Here is a 21,191-nt window from a genome sequence, read left to right on the forward strand (position 1 = left end):
ATTTTGTCATGGAGGTTGTGGAAGTCACAGAATCAGTGACTTCCAGAGATCTCTGTGACTTCAGCCTGTGGCAGTTGGGAGCCGCAGGGTCCCCCCACTGCCTACGGTGGTCAGGAGCTGTGGGGACCCCTGGGAGTTCTGGGCCACCGCGGGCTGTGTGGTGACCCTGCAACTGAGCTCCCCATTTTGGCACAGATATTTTTAGTAAAAGTCAAGGACAGCTCACAGGCTTCCGTGAATTTTTCTTTATTGCCCGTGACCTGTCTGTGACTTTTACTAAAAATATTCGTGACAAAATCTCAGCCTGGTCATCACCCACTTTTGCCAAGTCTCTCACACAGTCTCATACACCCCACCAAGACCTAGCCCATAGTAGTCTCACAATTCCTATATGCTCAAAGTGTGAATTAGAATCGTAGAGCCAGCTGAAGTGGCGCTCCCTTAAGCTTTTGAAGAAAAGATCCAACATAGAAAAAAGATTTTGAAAGCTGCCTCCATCTCAGGTTTTGAAAAACATGATGAAACCTTCACTCTTGTTACTAATGACTGAGCCAGCAACTCTTAAATAGTGAGAAAATTTCTTGTTATGTTCATCACTTTGATAGATGACCTTCTAATAACATGACAATTGCATGGCACCAGTATTTAAAGTGCACCTGAGTTCAGCCAGACTTGACCGAAGAAAGAAACATGGGCAAATATGTTTTTTAAATGTTCTTTTTCCCGTCTTAGGAATTTAACTTACCAGGGGTTTTCAAAAAAAGATAAGAAGAAATTATATAAAGCAAACACGCACCATTGCAATAGAATGTAGAGAGAGGCTTTACAAGAAAACAACTTAGAGGAAACTGAAATGATGGTTCCCTATCTCTCCATGACCACTGGGGTTTCACAAATAGTCACTGGAGCAATTGTGAATTGGTACCCACAGATACATTGTCAAGGTGTTAAATTACAAGAGATATACAAATATCAGAGAGAGAGAGAGAGAGAGAGAGAAAGAGACAGAAAGAGGCATTTTAAGGAGGAAACACTGCCTCTCCCTTGCATGCACACTAAAAGTCTCGGTTGCCATCAGTCACAGTAATATAGCCATTCCAGCATGCCCTGCCTCAGTCATTCCATCTGGTCTTCATGAGAAAAGAATCTTATGTTGATCAGACAAAACTCAGAGATGCATTGCAAGCCACGAGATTGAGTGCTACGGTATGGAGAGAAAGATGTCAAGCAGATAAACAACACAGCAGGTTTCACTTTGCTTCTGCTCAGAACAATTTACCAACCTTCTCTCCAAGACTCAGTATTTTGTGTTTGCTACAAAGCACCGAAATATGCTCTAGTGTGGACCCTTAGCTCTCATGTGAGGTCCCTTGAATGTGTGAAGCGGACATGCCATGTGAAATACAGGCCTATAACAGCTCTTAGTGCATAATGGGACTTCTCTAGTTCTCGCCTAGCTGAACAGCTTGAGGTAAATGCACTGGTTCACCAGCACCAACTTTGTTTACAGTGGAAATGCGGAATCTGTAGGGTTCGCCTGGTGAGAGACTGTCCCCAACAAACTCTGTGTTTTGAATAAGTTCCTTGTTGCGTTGCTGCCAGCCACTACCAGGCGTTTTCCTCTCAACATTGTAGCCTATGATGGCACAGTCATCATCGCTCAGCGGTGTGAACCAGGACAGAGTTACCGAGCAACTGCTCTTACTTAAAATCTCTGGATCTTCCGGGGGGTCAGGGAGGGCTGAGGGCACAACAGAGTTCCAATGATGTATAAAATAAGTGCTGTCGCTTTTTAGTGAGATTACAAATAAGCCCTCATTATAAACAATAAGGAGAAATCTAAGTGACACTTTCAGGATCTCTCTCACCATGAATCGGAGCTGCGTGAAAATCAGACACATCTTCACACAACTGACAACTCTCTGCAGACCTGTGCTGTACTGTAATCTATGGTGGGGGTGACATATAGAGCAGGGTCGAATTTTTGGAGTGAATAATTTATTCAACCAAAAATGCATTTTTGCCTGATCCGAAACTACTGGCAAACATGACTTAATTAATACCTTTGGGAAAAAGTTTTTTTTTTCTCATCAGCAAACTGTGTGTCTAAATCTGTCCTTAGCCCAGCGGTTAGGTCACATGCCTAAGATGTGGGAGACCCAAGCCTGAATCCCCACTCTGGAGCAGGTCTCCTCCTCCCAGGTAAGCAGCCTGGCTATAAACTATTCTGGGGTATGGCTGCTCTCAATCTCTCCTGTTGAAGCTGTTCCACTTCATATAAACACTTACATAGTCATTGGGCCAGAGAAATAGTGTGAGGATGACTATACCTTGCTGATCAAAGCACCTAGGAGGTAGGAGACATGGCTTCAAATCTTCTGTTTGTGTGATTCAGAGCAGGGATTCAAACCCCGGTCCCTCACAAGTGCCCTAACCACTGGATTAAAGGCTATAAAGGGGACACACACATATTTGCCTGCCTGAAACCAACTTTTCTGATTTGCCGACCATTTCCGAAAGTCTTCAGAACGAAACTGAATATTTTCCCTGATTTTGCGGTTTCCAGGCCAAACCAAAAAAATTAATTATTCACCCAGCTCTAATGACAAGCAATAAACTCACCGCAACCACAATAGATCTCCTAACATTTACCAAGAAACCTTCCCAATTCTTGTGATTTTCAATGCCACCTTGTCCAATCAAAGACAAAGTACAGATGAGCCAAAAGCTCCAAAAATCAGGTCAGAATGTGCCCAGAGTTCAGGGATGGTCAGGCCCAAACTTTAATTACAGTCCATCTCTAATGGAAATGGAGTGATCACAGGATTGCACAAAAACTCTCGTAAATCTCATGGAAATTGCTCCAATGCTTGTGTAACTATGGTGTCGCTCTCCACGTAAACCAGCAAATAGAGCATTAACGCACGAAAACATTGGAACCGTGTCCCTGCAGATTACTTGGGGACTGATAAGTACTCTCAGCATATCCATAAGGATTTATCATGCAATATACACTCTGGTTTAGAAGACAGAAATAGCTCTCTTAGAATCATAGAATAGCAGGGTTGGAAGGGACCTTGGGAGGTCATCTAGTCCAACCCCCTGCTCAAAGCAGGACCAATCCCCCATTTTTGCCCCAGATCCCTAAATGGCCCCCTCAAGGACTGAACTCACAACCCTGGGTTTAGCGGGCCAATGCTCAAACCACTGAGCTATCCCTCCCCCCTTGAGTCTGACCAATTTATTTGAGCATAAGCTTTCAATGAAGTGAGCTGTAGCTCACGAAAGCTTATGCTCAAATAAACTGGTTAGTCTCTAAGTTGCCACAAGTCCTCCTTTTCTTTTTGCGGATACAGACTAACATGGCTGCTACCCTGAAACCTCTCTTTAGTCTGAAACTACATGGGCATTTTCCAAGAAAATTACTTTCCACTAGGTGGCATTGCAGTGTCTCTTACTATGAAATTAAGGGCCAAATTAGACTGTAACCTAGTCTTTAATTTTGGGCACCCAAAACCTCCAATTTGACTGTCCAAGTCTTGGATTCACAATTTATCAGCTTCTTGTTTGGGTTTACATCTACAACTCCCAAAGTCTAATAACCCTTTCTGCATGCACAAATGCTGTTTCCTTACACACCCCAATAATGGGGTTCCTAAAATTTAGAAGCCATTACTGAAAATTTGTCCCATAATGACAAACAGGACCTAAAAGGTCAACAGTTAATTTGTTATTAAATATGAGCAGCAAGATACCCGTGCACTGTGAAGTAAAGTATTGCTATACATCAATCAGATTGACCATGAAAATCTAGAATCAAATATCAGAGGGGTAGCCGTGTTAGTCTGTATCCACAAAAACAATGAGGAGTCCGGTGGCACCTTAAAGACTAACAGATTTTTTAGGGCATAAGCTTTCGTGGGTAAAAAACCCATTTCTGAAGAATAAATCTGTTAGTCTTTAAGGTGCCACCGGACTCCTTGTTGTTTTTGTAGAATAAAATAGCACATTTTCAAGTGCTTTTATTTTCTTGGTAATTTTTCCTCACTGACTGTAATTCAATTTTCCCTAAGGCTGGTAAGTTTGCAGAGTATTGTTTTAAATAAAGATAGAGAGAGCTTGCTCAGAAAATTGGTTTCTTCATAAGTATGTACAGTTCTAGTTAGTACTTCACAGAAGCATCGTAGGTTACAAAATGGTGGATTTCAGCTAAGGAAACACTGAAAAAAAAATCTCTTCACTAGTTGGTTTAAATTTTCATTTCATGAAACAGTCAGAGCAGAATAGCACAGCAGCAATTTATCTAACCTGGGGAAGCTGGTGTGCGCATCTGTGGGAAGGAGAAACAGAAAACAGCACAGATGTAAGAAAATCAGAGTGATACAGCTCGATCCTGTAGGCTGAGAAGCATAGAATCATAGGGTTAAAAGGGATCACAAGGGTCATCTAGTCTAACCCCCTGCCAAGATGCAGGATTGGTTGTGTCTAAATCAACCAAGACAGATGGCTCCAGCCTCCTTTCGAAAACCTCCAGTGAAGGAGCTTCCACGACCTCCCTAGGCGTCTGTTCATTGTCCTGCTGTCCTTACAGTTAGGAAGTTTTTCCTGAGATTTAATCTAAATCTGCTCTGCTGTAGTTTGAACCCACTGCCTCTTGTCCTGCCCTCCGTGGTACAAGTGCCAATGGACAGAATTTGCAGAAATGTACACCGGATAAACCTACCTATTACAGATAACGTGGCTGATGCAATTGCATCCCTTGCAGCAAAAGTCACCTCTCCAGCATGATGTGGTTGGGCTTTCTTCAGGATCAGTTTGTAGCTGTCTCCATCTGCCTGTATTTCCCAGTTCTCGTCTGGTTGGATATCCACGTCATTAATATACCAGGCAACTTCGCTGACTGGTACTGCTTCACTTAAAACGCAGCTAAGTGTAGCTTGGTCCCCAGCAGTGACTTCAGTGTCAACCAAAGGCTGCAAAATTTCCAGGCGCCATCCTGCAGGTAAAAATATGTAATCAAACCCCAAGATTTAAGTGTCAAGGTTTATCCTTAATCTTCTTGCTGAATCTTTTGGCAGCTAGACCACATGGGCTGGCAGAAGAGCCTGATGAGTTTTCTAAGGTCTAGGTTATGCAATCTGGTTAAAGGTGACAGAGATCTTAGAAGCTAGACTGCCAAAGCTATCAGGAGATCTCCTTCAGATCTGTGTGCTGTAACCTCCTGTTTTGGTCCAGCTTTAGCCCTGATTCTGCATGCTCATGTGCAGGGGGATCCCTTTACTTGTGCAGAACCACATTAAAGTCACTGGGGCTCCGTCCTGGTGCTAGAGTCCATCTGTGCCAACAGGCTTCAGGAGAGGGGTCTTTACTGGATATAAGGGCCCTTTTCCCAGTTTAGGCAAAAAATTCAAAAGCACTTTTCTCACTTGGAGCTTGGGGAGTTTTGCACAAGCAAATGGCAGTTGTCTCTGAAAAAAGATGACTATTTCCTGACATTTTATGAAAATAGCAGCAAAATTCATGAAATGATGGTGAATTCTTAACACTCCACATGCTTGCTGGTGTTGTGGGTACAACATCTGTAAAGCACAAACTAAAAAAGCTTCTAAGCTTTAGTAATCTCCCTTCATGCCCACACTTACTTCACTGGTTCATCCTCACCCTCTCTTTTCCCCTTTTCTGTAATTTAATTTGGGATTCGTTCCCTCGCTGTTTTCCACTCAAGGAGAACACATCACAATTGTTTTTTGTCTCTGTCAGCAAATAAAAACGACTGAAACAATGTCTTCCCTTTACTCTTTTCAAACAGAGAAGAATATCCATAGAATGATATTAGGGGGTTTCAAATGGTTTCACATTTTGCTCTTGAATTTCTTTTCCACCTGCAACCTACACTATTTCCATGTTTTCCCTATTGAGTGGTTTGTGAGTGCTGTCAAGAGCAGAAGACGACGGACCTTGAGTCCTTTGAATTCAGCTCCTCTCTTTCCTACTTTTTACTCTACTGTACTATTTTCCCTCAATGAAATTCAGTGAAGGACACTGGGTGAAGTGACATGACTGGACATCCTGAAGATATGTTGGATTTCACTTTTTGTGCAAAATTATTCACATACTCTGGGTTTAGCTGGTAACGTACAACTAAGGGTGACTAACATAATTAGGGTTTGCTCTGGATCAGATCTTCAGTTTTTTTCATGGAACATGCCATTGGGCACATATCACTGTGAGACACACGATGCCCAGATACGAAATGGAGATTGTGAGAGTGTAGCCAGACAGGGGCACTAATGCTCCTAAGAATTATAAAGAAATGTTGAGTAGATAAATGAATATGCTCCTCTTTATATCTAGTTGAAATTATTTGGTTGGACAACTGAGATTGAGATAGGTACTTTGTACAACTGTGAGAGCTGTGACTGTGAATCCATTTCCCGCTCACAAAAAACTGATATTTTGTGTATGTCACGAAGATAAAAGATTTATCTGAGCCCCGAGTTCCCAAAACATTATTTTAACTCTACATCCTGTATAAAGAGCTTGATTAATTTCTGTCTGCAGGAGAAGCGGACGGGGGGAAATGATGGAAATGTAGAAGGCATGGAAGATGCACTGCTAAGTTTACAGAAAACATCCAGTTCAATCACAATAGAAAAGAAGCGAAGATCACCATAGACAGAAAAGAAACCTGTCATAGACAGAAAAGAATTAGGAGCTGTTGGGGAGTATAGCTGTTAGGATATAGATATTCAGGCCTGTCTGTAAAGGCCTGTACTTTAAGAATTTAGGTGTATTCTTATCACTTGGCTAGTTCTAGAGGTATAAAAGAAAGAATCAAAATCACTGTCTGCTGGTGTAAGGGCCTTCTCTTACTGTGACAGTCTGAGGCCCTGTTCTTAGGCTAAGGCCTTTGGCTAAGCAGCAGAGGCAGCCATAAGCTGGGAAGCGAACAGTCACATCCTCACATTCCAAACTAGTCACATTGAAATAAGGTGCTATTGGGCTGTTAGGCACTATCAGGACAGGATTGTATTCCTATCACCTCCAGAGGAATGGAAGTGCCTAGAAAATGTAAAAGGAAACTTAGTTTGATAGCATCCTGTCTGGCAAGAACTCACTTATCAATAGCTGGGATGTGAAATCCTCTCTTCTGTATTGTTTTGTCATTATAGTTCCCACTTTGCTATTGTTTGTCTGTATAATCTCTGTCTGGTTCTGTGATTGTTCCTGTCTGCTGTATAATTAATTTTGCTGGGTGTAAACTAATTAAGGTGGTGGGATATAATTGGTTACATAATCATGTTACAATATGTTAGGATTGGTTAGTTAAATTTCAGGAAAATGATTAGTTAAGGTATAGCTAAGCAGAACTCAAGTTTTACTATATAATCTGTAGTCAATGAGGAAGTGAGTGGGCGTGGGTGGGAGGGGATGGGTGTGTGGGTGGGGGGATGGGAACAGGGAATGGGGGTGCGGAAATTGGAATCATGTTTTGCTAAAGGGGGAAATGGGAACAGGGAATGGGGGTAAGGAAATTGGAATAATGTTTGGCTAAGGGCAGGAATGGTAACAGGGACACAGGTGTAAGGCTCTGTGGTGTCAGAGCTGGGAAGGAGGATACTAAGGAAGGAAACTGGAATCATGCTTGCTGGAAGTTCACCCCAATAAACATCGAATTGTTTGCACCTTTGGACTTCGGGTATTGTTGCTCTCTGTTCATGCGAGAAGGACCAGGGAAGTAAGTGGGTGAAGGAATAAGCCCCCTAACAATAGCTACCCAGCCCAACTGAGAGATGCTATTCCTCACCAAGAAGATAGACTGGAGGGAAACAAAACTGTGGAGAACCTTTGAAAGATAGAAGACACAGTTCCACCTCTGTTTAAAAATTAGATTTTCGACATTGGTGTACCACCAACCCATGAGCTGTTACACAAACACTACAGCAAGAAGGTTTGAAGAGCAAGCTGGACTGTGAAGCATGGGAGGAGGTATGCATGGCTTATATGGAAAAAATATGAAAGCACATAAATGGATAAGAGAAAAAAAACAAGATGAAAGACCAGTTGAAAACTCTGATGAATCAAAAATAGCATTGAGCTTCCAGTAGCTGAAATATAAGGCAGGCTGAAAGACATCATATACTTACAACTGGCAACCGAAAGATGAAGATGGAGAGACATGTTTGCAACCTATGTGGCTACATTTAACCAAGAAGCAGCATGTTTGTCAATGCCATGAGGCGATGCAATCGCTCAAATACATAAGCCAGGTTTTATTTAATATATATTATGTATGAATAAAGGTTTCTTATTACATGTAAATTTGACATACCATTGTCACAATTTAACCACTTTTTCCAAATGTTGACTAGCAGTAGACAAGGCAGTCCCAAATAATTCTTCAGCCTGTACTCATTCCCTACAGGAAGAATTTTCTAATGGTGCCATAGCAGTCTTGCTAAAAGACTATCAACAGATGGAATTTATACTAATGACTAAGTAGCCACAGTAAGAGAGAAGACCCAGATGTCAAAGTGTCATGAGTTAATTTACAGTGCATCTTTAAATGTAACTCAGTTATATTATCAGCTGTGATTGTAAGATACTAAGCCATACTACACCTGATAAAGAATTGTAAAAAATGTAACAAATTAAAAAGAGTATGATGAAATAGCCATAATTTAGATTGTTAGAAGGAAAGAAAACAAAAATTAAATTAAATTATATTAAAAGTTCAAACTCAGTAAAGTAGAGATTGACCAGATCCTCAGAGGTCAAGGGTGGCTTTTGCTTTGGCTTACTACAGGAAACACGTCAGCCATAAAAGTCAGATGTAGGTTCAAACTCTTCTGAAATTCTTGGGCGTTTAGGATCTGGGCCAATCTTTACTGAAAATCTCAGACCCTTTTGCAATTACCATTGTTCATCCTTTGAGTTCGAAGATGACCATGACATCACCGATTGGTTTGGTTTCTGTGAACACAGAGTAGCTGATCAGGCCAATTTGAGCTTTGAACTGTCTGGCACATTGAACAAGAGATGCCATCCTGGGTTGCTTGATTTACAGCTAACATGCTGCTGTTACGAAATTTACGCTGCAGGTACTTCTGCTCTGCCTCAGCAGTTCTCCTCCACTCACAGACTGTTGCTCTGGTATGGGTGACATTTCGCCAAATAGAACTACCATGAAGGTCTTCCCAGAACTCGGGGTCTGTGCTGAAACCCTCCAAGGATAACTTGAGGGAGTTTTTGAAATGTTTCCTCTGGCCTCCCTGAGAGCACTTTCCCTCCTTTAGCTTGCCGTAAAAGATCTTCTTTGGCAGTCACTCATCTGACATTCTGGTGACATGGCCTGCCCATCTCACCTGTGATTTCATCAATGGAGTATGGATGCTTGGAATGCCTGCCCATATGAGAACCTCAGTACCTGGAACCTTGTCTTGCCATCTTATCCTCATCAGTTTCCTCAAACAGCCCACGTGAAAGTGGTATTTTGTATAATTATCATAATAGGCATTTGACAGTGGCTCTTTTTAAAGCCAGCTCACTAAAATAAAGGCTGTTTTCTAACATAAAATCTAGAGAGAGACAAGAATGTATCTGCCACAGATTATCTTCTCTCACTGGCATTGAATTGAAGTAGGTAGGTAAGGACAAAAGGGAAGAACAAATTAGGAATTATCAGGGAAGGCAAACAGCTGATTGAGTTTGTACATAGTCCTGCACTGGTTTCCAAGACACAAGAGGGACAAGCAGCATTCACAGAGGTTACAGATGAATGCAGGGAAGATGAAGATCAGACTAGTTGTACAATGGAATTCAAGGGAGGATGGATTGTTTGACAGATAACTAGCACAAAGGAGTTCACATACCTGGGCACCCCAATTAGCATAGATGGAGAGGTAGTACATGAAATAAATACATAAAAGAGCCACATTTATTCCTAGTGCAATCATGGGCAATGACATTGGTTTCAATAGAGTTGCATCTGTTTACAGCAGGGCTGAATTTGTTTTAATAATTAGCAGTAGATGCATGTAACTGATTCAACAAGATTGGGCAAGCAGAAAACCGAAGCTAAAAACTCCAACATCCTGCAACCATAATTTCATTATGTTGCATGGCTGTGAGATTCTGTGTCCGATTGAAAAATGGAAGCATTCCCTCATAGGAAGAATGCTTTGCAAAGCTCATGAGTATAATATCGTAAGATAAGTTAAGGTGCAGTTCAGGAAAACAGTACACTGGAAAGCATACAAGAATAGAGGTTATTCTGGTTGGGCCACATCAATCAAGATGTATAATGAGCGAATGTAAAAGCAAGTCCTAAAATATGGGAACACAAGTGATGGATAGTCAGACCACAGAGAAACGGATAAAGCATGTTTGAGAAGGATTCACCTCTGCTGAGTAGCAGAAAGAAATGTTAATGGTTGTGTTCCACAGTCAACAGAAGTTATGCAAAGTATACTCACCTCTGCCATGATGCCTGCAAATCAGTCAGCAGTGGCTAGGCTGTTTGGCCTGCTGCTATTTCTACTTAATAGGGTTGCCAACTCTGACTGAAGCTATTCCAGGAGATTTTTTTTCCCCCAACATGCCAATGTCATTTTCTTAAAATATCCTATTAAAATCTCCCGGATTGCTTTCCAATAGTCACCGGCAGATCAGTGCCGATTCCGGAAGACTCCAGGCCAAACATGGAGGATTGTCAACTCTATTACTTAACCTAATCAGGACGGTTTCACTGTTTACCTTGTTGTCATCCTCATTTGTTTGTTTAATACACCCTTTGTTGTCTTGGTATGCTAATAGATTCAAAGCTCTTTGGGGCAGTGGCTGCTTTTTATTCTATGTCTGGGCATTGCCTAACTGACTGGGGCCTCTAGGAACTAATGTAATTAACAGTAATAATTATGATGATCATGATGTACATTGTAATCTATGAACCCTTGAAATATCTATATCTCTGACCCACTAGAATACTTACTCTCTGAATGAATGTGGCTTGTTTCTAGCTAATTTGCACAATTTATAAGCATTATATGAGACGTGGCATATGTCACTTCCTACACATAAGTGCTTGTCACATGAAACATAACTAGTAAAGTATAAAATAAAAGATTTCTCTGTGTGAAGCAGAAGTAATGCATGGAGCCCCATGACCTATGCTACTCATGAACTATCCAGCTCTGGCACTCAACAAATATTTTTCTGGGTTGTCCAGCCTTTCAAACCGGAAAGATAGCACTCCAAGCACAGGTCTGTCATTGTTACCTTTCACAGTCAGGAATGCAGATGTCACAGCATCACTAGTCAGGAAAGTCACCCTGCAGTTGTCCTGGGGAGTGAGGTTCTTCAACAGGAGAAGATGCCTGCGTCCATTTTCAAAGTAAACCATCTCAATGTTTTCTGTGGTTTTGGCAGGCTCATCATCAATCAGCCAGTTGTAATTGTAGCACTCTGGTTTGGAAAGGTAGCACTCAAACAGAGCTTCACCACCTTCCATGGCTTCCACATTCTCCAAACCCTTGACAATACTGTTCTTGGCTAATGGAAAAGGAAAATGATCAACAACATTAGCTATTTTGCTTACACACTTCTGAGTAGTAGCGAGCCTTAGAGCACACTATATAATTCCCATCACCCGGAAGCTGATATGAGATCATATGGGGAAAGTTAGCTTGTGGTTTCTCCTTTTAAATTTCAGTGGCATCCAAACACAACATGATGTTTAAAATACATCCACAACAGCGATGTGGTCTAACAAGTAGTAAAATAACTCTAACCCGGTGTTTCCTTCTGGCTTTATTCAACATTTATCCAATAACCTGACCTATATCTTTATAAATGAAGGACGAAATCACATTGTTTGTATGAACTGAATAATTGTTCAATGGAAGCGAATACAACAAGCCTTTCACAGTCCAAGAATATAGAGTATAACCAGTTTCCATTTGCGTACAACAGGAATCCTCTTGCCAACCTCCTCCATATGTATAATTAACATCATAGCTAGAAAGATTTGAAACTGATAGGGAGCTCATCTTAAAATCTTACCACCTTTTATACAAAACATGTCCTTATCCCAGCAGCAGACTACTGTTGGTCAATGCAATGATATTTGAAATCTAAGCCAACAAGAGATTTTTAAAATTGTACTATTAAAAGCCATTTGCAAAATTACAATTTATTGCATCGGCAACACTTTTTTTAGTAGTAACTTTCTAATTATTACCAAATTCTTCTGACATATGTCCAGGACCTGATTTTCTAATCTGAGTGTCGGGGGCTGGGGCCATCGTGTGTGCAAAAATGTGCACAGATGTGCATGACCCATTTGCACACAACTACTGCAACTGCATGCACCAACTGATAGTTGCACACAACTAACCAATTTGATGCACATATCCCCAATTTGTGTGCACAACCAGGTTAATTGCATAGACACATTAGGCACACACTACTGTACACATTTATGTATGCTGAGTTGGGTGAGCACAGTTTAGAAGCTGAAACCCACAATGCTCACATGAGTTATACACCATGGTCCTCCTGATCAACGTTCTAATATAGCACCAGAATAATGGGCCAATCAATCCTGTTTAGTAACCACATCAATCATTGTAACTTCTAACCCACGTGCAATTGCTTGTCACCTAGAAAATGTATTCCCTAGCAAAGCCAAATCAGTTTTTCTGAGGTTCCAGAATTTTCCAACTTGAACGTTTAAAGAGAACAATGGTCTTGTGCCTAGGGCAAAGGACAGGAGTCAGCGGCATGACTGCATTCCTGTGTGAATGTATCTATGTCATTTAATTTCTCTGCGCTCCACTTTCCTCATATATAGAATGCTGATACTTACAGATCCCTGCCCTCCCCCCCCACCAGGGCGTTTTAAGACTACATTCATTAATACTTGGTAAGTGCTTTTAGACCCTAAGATGGAAGGAGCTACCAAAGTGCAGAGCATTATAATCAATAATAATATGGCTTTTTAACTGAGCACAATCTCACAGTTCAGAAACCAAACAACAGCTCAGAAACCAAATATTTCTAACCATAATAGCGTACCCAGTAATTGAAAACAAGAATTCCATGTGCAAATAGCAGAAACCTAGTTATTAAAACATTATATCTGCTATGCTCTACTGTTGTTTGCTTTGATCACTTGGATATTTTGGTTCTTTAAAGGCTTTAAATGGCAGGCTGTGGGTCACGTTCTGTAGTTGCTCCCACTGAAGTCAAGGAAAGTTCCTTACATGGAGCAGCTGCAGGTCAACCCCCTCAATTAGTTAATACTGGCAAACGTATGGTAGTTTTCTTGGAAGTATCCTACGCACCATCAATTCTAAGACTGAGATCAGGTGTCTTTCACCTTACATGGGACACCAAACGCTAGATTGGTCTTTATGTATCTCAAAAACCCGTGGAGGAAGATTTTCAAAAATGCCTACAGGTTACAGTATCACAACTCCCATTTAAGGCCAATGGGCCTTGTGCTACTAAATCTATTAGGCCTTTTTGAAAATCATCCCTGTGATGTTTGGACAATTATTTTTTAAAATATATTCATTTCCACTCTGTCCTAAATTGAAAATAAATAACTATAATAAAGACTGTGTGGCACTTGCATAGCACAGTAATGGAGGGAATACAAGTACCTAAGATAGAGACAGAAAATAGTGACTCTTGAACGCAGACTCCGAGCAACTGAGTCCAAGACATATATAAACACGGCTCTGTTAATTCGACCAAGAAAGGTTACATATGGGGCCAGATCCTGATCCTACTAAAATCAACGGCAAAACTCTCATTAACTTCATTGGAAACAAGATTTAGTCTTTGGTGGGAAAAAATATAAGAACAGGATACAACAAACCTTGAAACACTGTTTTCTGTAAACCTAAGAATCAAGCTGCTCTCCTCATCTTTTCTATCACAGACACTTAACTACACGTAAAATAATATTTCTATTGTTTTTCCACTTTTTGTCTCTCAGGGACACTTACAATATCTAATTTCAAATTACATGAGGCTTTAGAAATTATTATTTTAAATAGATATAAAACTCAAGGAAGGTGAACTGTAGATTAGATTAACTGAAAATAAAAAAATACAATGCCATTTTATCCTTTAGTTAATTTTTTAAAGCACTTTGTATGTGAAAAACACTATATAAAAGCTATTATTTTTCAAGTCCAAGAACGCCACATCTGCAGCATGACAATAATTCAGCAGAACATATCCCATTTGATTAGTGCTACCTCCAAATTCAGTTAATTGGAGAGCAGGCATGATTGCCTATACGCGTTTGGAACTGTTAGTGGGCATTAAATTGAACTAGTTGCCAACTGAATTTTGTGCATTTTCACATTCAACTCATGTTAACACCAAACATGTTTCTCATTATTATCGATATTGGAATGAACACCCAATGAATAGGTAACGATTTGCCACTTATTGTCAGATGCGACTGTGATTTGCCACTTGGTTGCTATTTGGTCCCCTTAGTAGTCTTCCTTCTGTGCTGGAAGACCTCACCTTGAACATCAAGCATAGCCACAACTTTAGTGCTTCCAGCTTCACAAGAATAGATGCCACTGTCTTCTGGAAGGGCAGGTTTAATTTTTAGCTTGGCTACATTCCAGTCCTGCTCGATAATGACTCGTTGCCCATCTGCAGAAACTTCCTGATCATTTTTCTTCCATGTGGCTTGCACTGGCCTAGAGTATTGGCATATGAGCTCTGCTGTGCCATCTTCATCAACGGTAATGTCCTGCATGGGACTGACCACCTCAATAGTTGGATCTGTCAACCAACATGTCAGGAGGGACATGTATTAGTGGATCCTTATGGAAAGGGCAGCTTAGATATTGTCAAGCACAGAGCCCGCGTGGAATGGGAAGCAAATGAAATAAAATTACAAGCATAAGGCTGCCCAGATGCGCTACAGGCTAGCAGGTTTAGCGTTTGCTTGTGTCAGCATCAAGCCGCGTGGAAGCAAACAGGGTATATTAGGATAGCTGTACTGTCAGATAGTTCAGACCAGTGGTTCTCAAACTTATTTGATTGGGCCCCGCTTCTCTGTGTCTGTAGGTGCTTGCGTGCTCCTTCCCCCGACCCCACAAGAAGGCAGAGCGGAGGCAGAGCGGAGGGCAGCAGCACCTGCGCCAGCAGAAGTACGGGTGGCCGCGTGAAAGGTGATATCTGTCAACATCACTTTTCACAGCAGACTTAGTGTCCCATTGCCACCCTTACTTCTGCGCTGCTGCTGCCACCCCAGGTGAGGGATTGAGTGGAGGGGAAGGAGAGCCCAAGCCTAGGTGGTGTGGCTCCAGCTATCAGCTCGGGGCTTCCAGCTGTCCCCTTTATTCCTGCCTCCCGGGTGTGCACGGCCCTTCTGCACCAGCCCCAGCCACCCGGGGCTGACAGAGCTCTTAAATAAAATCACACAGCTCACACCTCCCTTGACACATTTGCCCCATAGTTTGAGAATCCCTGGTTTAGTCTAAATAACTAAGACTTATACAAAGATTCTTGAAGGCTATTTTTCTTTGGAGAGCATCCACTGGGATTTTCTCCCTCTCCGTCATTTCCTCCCCACAATGACATATATCACAGGAGCCCTCGTTCCACCACGGAGCACTGAACGTGGCTCACTCTCAAGTATGTCAGGGATTCTCAGAATCTGTCAGGGGTGGAGATAGCGAAGTGGGATGGGTGAGCTGCCTTGAGAAGACGGCTGAGTGACTTAAAAACAGAAAAGTCAAAATGAACATACTCAGCAAGATTGGCTGGGGTTTAGCAGGGTGACTCCAATTAAACTGGGAAGTCTGGGCTAAAAATGAACCCCAGTGTGATTATATGTTCATCTGATTAAATCTGGCCAGGAGTTTTCCAGCAACAAACCCACAGCTTCCAACAGGATGTGATATGATGGTGCCTTTACTATGATACTTCTGAGGCCCAAAGGAGAGCAGTAGTGGTACTCAGGACTGTCTGGAAGTTCATAGGAGCCTTTCTCTACGTGAACAACCTGTGAAAGCTACTTGAAATGAAATGTATAATTACATTAGGCATTCCGGCTTGTCACTGGTCATAAAGTCTGTCAGAAACCCACACGCAGTAAGGCAAGCATGGCACTATAGCTGGGCCACCCTATTCTGGACCTTCCAAAATATCATGGAGAGAGCACTCCACAGAAGAGAAGTGCCCAGTTTTTGACTGATCTTGTGTCTGCCTATGTATACAACAAACGATTGCATGTAGCCATCTAACTAGTCGATCTGTAAAGTCAATTGTGTAACTACAGTAGAACCTCAGAGTTACAAACACCAGAGTTACGAACTGACCGGTCAACCAACACCTCATTTGGAACTGGAAGTATGCAATCAGGCAGCAGCAGAGACAAAAAAAATAAAATAAAATAAAAAGGCAAATACAGTACAGTACTGTGTTAAAAGTAAACTACTAAAAAATTAAAGAGAACGTTTTAAAAAAAGATTTGACAAGCTAAGGAAACTGTTTCTGTGCTTGTTTCATTTAAATTAAGATGGTCAAAAGCAGCATTTTTCTTCTGCATAGTAAAGTTTCAAAGCTGTATGAAGTCAAAGTTTAGTTGTAAACCTGAAAAAACAACCATATCGTTTTATTCAGAGTTACAAACATTTCATTGTTATGGACAACCTCCATTTCCGAGGTGTTCGTAACTCTGAGGGTCTACTGTAGATAACTCAATGCTACCATTAGTTCCCATGGCTCATTGAAATCTTGAATTGAGGAACCCAAGAAATCCTGGAAATGGTCCTGGTAGCTGACTGCTCCCGCTGAGAAAGGTGATACCCATGCCCCTGCTGTTGAATTTTGATGGTCTTTACTTTCTTTTAAAATACCACTGCTGAAGATAGCTGCTATGGTTATAGGCATAATACAATAAAGTAAAGAAAACAAAACTGAAGATTTTGCAAGCTTCAAAAGCAGGCATAGGGCATCCTCCTAGATGCTACTTTGTATTCCCCCTCCATGAGAGTATTTGCAGGCGATAATATTTATTGTATATATTTGACCAAAAATCTGAATGGCAATTGAAATAGCAGCCTCTCAGCAAAGCCCTTCTCCCTGGGAGCACAGCTATGCTACAAAGGACTTGGTAGGTGCGAAGCTATATAATCAATTAGGTTAAAAAACTAGTAGTCATTGAAGGTCTAGACCAGAAGGAGCCTTTATCTTAAGAAGCAGAACTCATTGCAGCCTCGCTAAAATCAGGTAAACTGGACCTGTGAGAAAATGCTCCTCTCAACAACGTGTGCATTTCACGGACGTTAATGGAAATTATATGCAAGCTTTGGCATGCAAAGGCAGCCCAAAGATGTCTGCTGAAATCCTCCTGCTCAGCTCAGTTCTGTTCCCTAGGGGCTTTATTATGGCTTTTAATGGCACAGCTCCCCTCGTGAGAAATGTGATGGCAGCTCCTGAGGCCATTCTTGCTGCTTAGGGCTGAGGAGTTGATGGTGTAACAGAAAATTGATGAAGTGAGCTGTAGCTCATGAAAGCTTATGCTCAAATAAATTGGTTAGTCTCTAAGGTGCCATAAGTACTCCTTTTCTTTTTGCGAATACAGACTAACACGGCTGTTACTCTGAAACCAGAAAATTGATGGCCATTTCAGATTGCGATTACACATCTCTGACTAGTCCTGTTTTAGTTAAAGGACACAGCTACCCAACAAGACAGAGGATTTTAATGGAAAGAGTAGCTAACCTGCTATGCCTCTTGGGATGTGACTCCCTTCCAATAATACAAGAAAGACAAAAATAATTTTTTTCTCCGTGCAAAAGCAAAGTAAAGTCTCAGCTTTTCCCGAGAACTCTAAAGGATGGTGTATGTGCAGGGGATTTCTTTATTGTAAAGTCTGGAGTTCAGCTTTATTTGCAGTTCATGGCTACCTTTACCAGATCTAAAACAGCATCAAGTCAACAGCCACAGAACGTTCTCACTACAGTACTAACCAGCAGTACATCGGTAACAAATTAGTGGGCCCAAGTCACCATTGTGTTACTGCAATTTTAGGCCTGTGTTATTCCACTGCGATCCATCCAGGCACCCTGACTCGTTCTGCGTTCCCATGCACAAGAGCTCGCTGGCATCGATGTTGATGGAGTTATGCCATGTCCACACTCCAGCCACACACTGATGAATCAGGCCCAATATCTGCGCTCGCGTTTCTTGTGGAGCAGTAGCAGGGTGATGGTTATATGGTATTGAAGTGGACACAGTGGCAAAACGAGGACAGACACATGCATGGAATTAAGCCGCAGGCTGCAACTTTAATTAAACTTTAAGATGGGGAGGGGCGCTATCCACCCATCCCCCACGCTCTCCTATATCATGTGTTTAATTGGTTCCAGTGCCGGGGTTCCAGGGCTTCCTACCATATGACCCATAATGTGTGGTATGTTCTCCTCAGCCTGCCCCCCAGGACTCAGCTCATTGAGTTCTAGCACCCTGCCCTCCTTGACAGGGTAAAGCAGGGTGGGGACCTCAGTGTGCAAGGGCAGTGAGGTCTCTCCCTAGCACAAGCCCAAGGCTCATCACCAAAATCCAGGTCTTTTACCTCTGGGAACTGTTCATTTTATCCTTTTTACCACACTGGAAACCAATCGCAAGTTGCGATGAACAAACACCACCACTCCAGTACCTCAGCTGGGTACTAAAGGTTCCTACTTAATCCACTGTGCCTTGAACGTGCTGCAAGGAAGGCAAAAAACTCCCTGGTCCTACACTAGTTGGCCTATGGGAGAAAAATTCCTTCCTGACCCCGTAAATAGGCCATCAGTTAGACCCACAGCATCTGTCAGGCCAGGTTCCCATGCCTAGTTTGAGTGGGTAGGGTGGGCTGCTGGAACGGAGCCGAAAGATGCTCCACATGGCCCCCACACCAGGTTAAATAATGGACACTGGGGAATGCTGGCCAATCAGCACTCCTCTCTCCTGGCTGGCCAATGGGTGCCAAAGTCTCACGGGGGTTGGGGAGCTACCTATTGTCTATTGGCAACTGTCTCCCTCCCTTGCTGCTGGGGCTGTCCCCCTTTCATCGCTGGCCCCATCAAGTTCTCCCACTTATTAATGTGAGTGGGTGGCATTTATGGTAATATCATTCTCGTATGGTCCTGGGGAGGACAAACACCCAGGTACCACAATGGTAAGATTAAATCCTCACCATCTGTTTCCAGAGTTTGAACAAATCCTGACTGTGCTGCCCAGTAAAAGCCACAGGCCTGATCCTACAACCCTTACTCAGTTGAGTCACCCTTATTCACAGAAGTAGGTCTGTTGAAACCAACAGGTCTACATGCATGAATATGGACAACTTGCATGAGTAAATATTACAAGCCTGGGCCCTATCCTAGAGTCCACTAGTTATGAAAATATTATGCCACTGGCAGAATACTAACAACAGTATTTTGGAGGAATTTCATACAGGTAACCAGAAGGCAGGAGTGCTAGTATGGAGAGTAATTTGGGGGATGGACATCTGCATCTTTCTAAAAAAAAAATACCTTTGATTAATAATTTAGCTGAAGATATGAGGGACCCAGCTCTGAAAGTCACAATCCCCGAATCATCAGACCCCAGGTTCTTTAGGGTCAAAGTGTGGATTTTTCCATCTCTCACAGCAATTTCATTCACAGAGCAGTTCTGAAGGGGAGATCCATCAAGCCACCACTGTATGTTCTGCACCCCCGGGTGCGAGAGCTCGCAGGTGAAGGTGGCCGACTCACCCGCAAAGACATCCATGTTCTTTAAACCACAAACTATCTCTGCTTCCTCTTCTGTATAACAGAGCAAGAAAACGGGTACACCAAGGGAAAACAAAGGACAAACATATACACGTTCCTTCCGCAGAACTGATCTAAAGTACAGTTCTTAGATTCTGTGAACTACATTCAAACTGTCCTGCATAAATAAACTTGTCACACTCATTCAGATAAACAACGCATTTGCCGACAAACATAGTGGGTTTGTTCGGACATACTATTTCAATATGAGGACAGTCTACGAATTTCGTGATCCATTCATGATTTGGTGTCCTGTATGGTGTCATCTGCACTGATATTGTAAACAATTTAAGCCAGGGATCTTCCCGGTGATTTAAGTACTGTGTATACTTACAATGCTATAAAATAACATAATAATAATTAACAACATGGTATTCAATATCTTCATAGCAGTCACCCTAAGCAAATAGCTATTTAAGCAGGTGCTGTTATACCATTTTACAGACAGTATGGTCATTGTTTTTGAACTCCATTATATGATAAATATTGGTCCATATTCACGCTTGGTATAAAAGTGTGCAACATCACTGAAATCAAGCCAGAAATTGGTGGAGTCGCACCTACTTACACCAGGGCTAAATCTGGCCTGTTGACTGAAGAACCGCCTGTTTGAACTCAACCAGAAACGTGAGGTCATTTGAAATGATTTATTCTTACCTTGCACGTACACAGAGCCTGTGGTCAGCTCATACCCAGTGCTACAGGTGTAGGGTCCGCAGTCCTCAACCTCCAAGTCATGAATAATTAACTCCACTTCGGTGCCGTTCTGACGCATCTCATACTTGTCGCTGGGCTGAAGTACCAGCGCTCCTTTCCTCCACTCCACCAGGGCACCAGGTCTGGAGGTCTCGCACCGGAGGACAGCTGTTCCCCCTTCTTCGGCCTCGATGTTCTGCAGCTCCTCTTTAAAGAACACTGATAGCACTGCAGTGAGAATGCTCAAGCATGAATTACTGAGGCCTACCGAACCAGTCCATTAATCACAGCCCCCCCTCCCCCCGGGCCACCTCTCTCTGGGTAGTGGCTAGTTGTGGCCGAGAGAGATGGAAACCTGTAAATGCCATCCCACTACAGTGCTTCAAGTTGCACTATGGCCAAAGCCCCATAGGGACTGGCCACTGACAAAACAGTAACAGTAGATCATGGTTGTTCAGTGCAGGGCTGCTATGAATTATGGCTTTTTAAGGGGCCTGTATTTGGCCTTTGTTTTCACACCCACAGTTTGTGGCTACAATCACCTATAAGCACAAAGATGCAGGTGCAAATGATAGTACTTGGACATCTAACTATCTGAATTGCATGTGTAATGCAACACCCCTGGGTGCGTCATCAGTAACAGACACTGAACCC

The 21,191-nt window shown here is 42.3% G+C and overlaps 1 protein-coding gene across 1 annotated transcript in view; it reads right to left on the reverse strand.

The window, feature by feature from the left end:
• The window catches only part of OBSCN (obscurin, cytoskeletal calmodulin and titin-interacting RhoGEF), a gene marked incomplete at its 5' end in the record, with an annotated part of 294,967 nt that overhangs the window by 117,593 nt on the left and 156,183 nt on the right, over nucleotides 1–21,191 (reverse strand). The window contains 5 exons of the mRNA XM_084618134.1: nucleotides 4,724–4,996; nucleotides 11,278–11,550; nucleotides 14,545–14,811; nucleotides 19,563–19,835; nucleotides 20,499–20,765. Coding sequence (XP_084474260.1) covers nucleotides 4,724–4,996; nucleotides 11,278–11,550; nucleotides 14,545–14,811; nucleotides 19,563–19,835; nucleotides 20,499–20,765 — 1,353 coding nt within the window. The remainder of the gene's footprint in view (nucleotides 1–4,723; nucleotides 4,997–11,277; nucleotides 11,551–14,544; nucleotides 14,812–19,562; nucleotides 19,836–20,498; nucleotides 20,766–21,191) is intronic.

The sequence above is a fragment of the Lepidochelys olivacea genome (assembly GCF_965140295.1).
Source record: "Lepidochelys olivacea isolate rLepOli2 genome assembly, chromosome: 2".
Classification (NCBI taxonomy): Eukaryota; Metazoa; Chordata; order Testudines; family Cheloniidae; genus Lepidochelys; species Lepidochelys olivacea.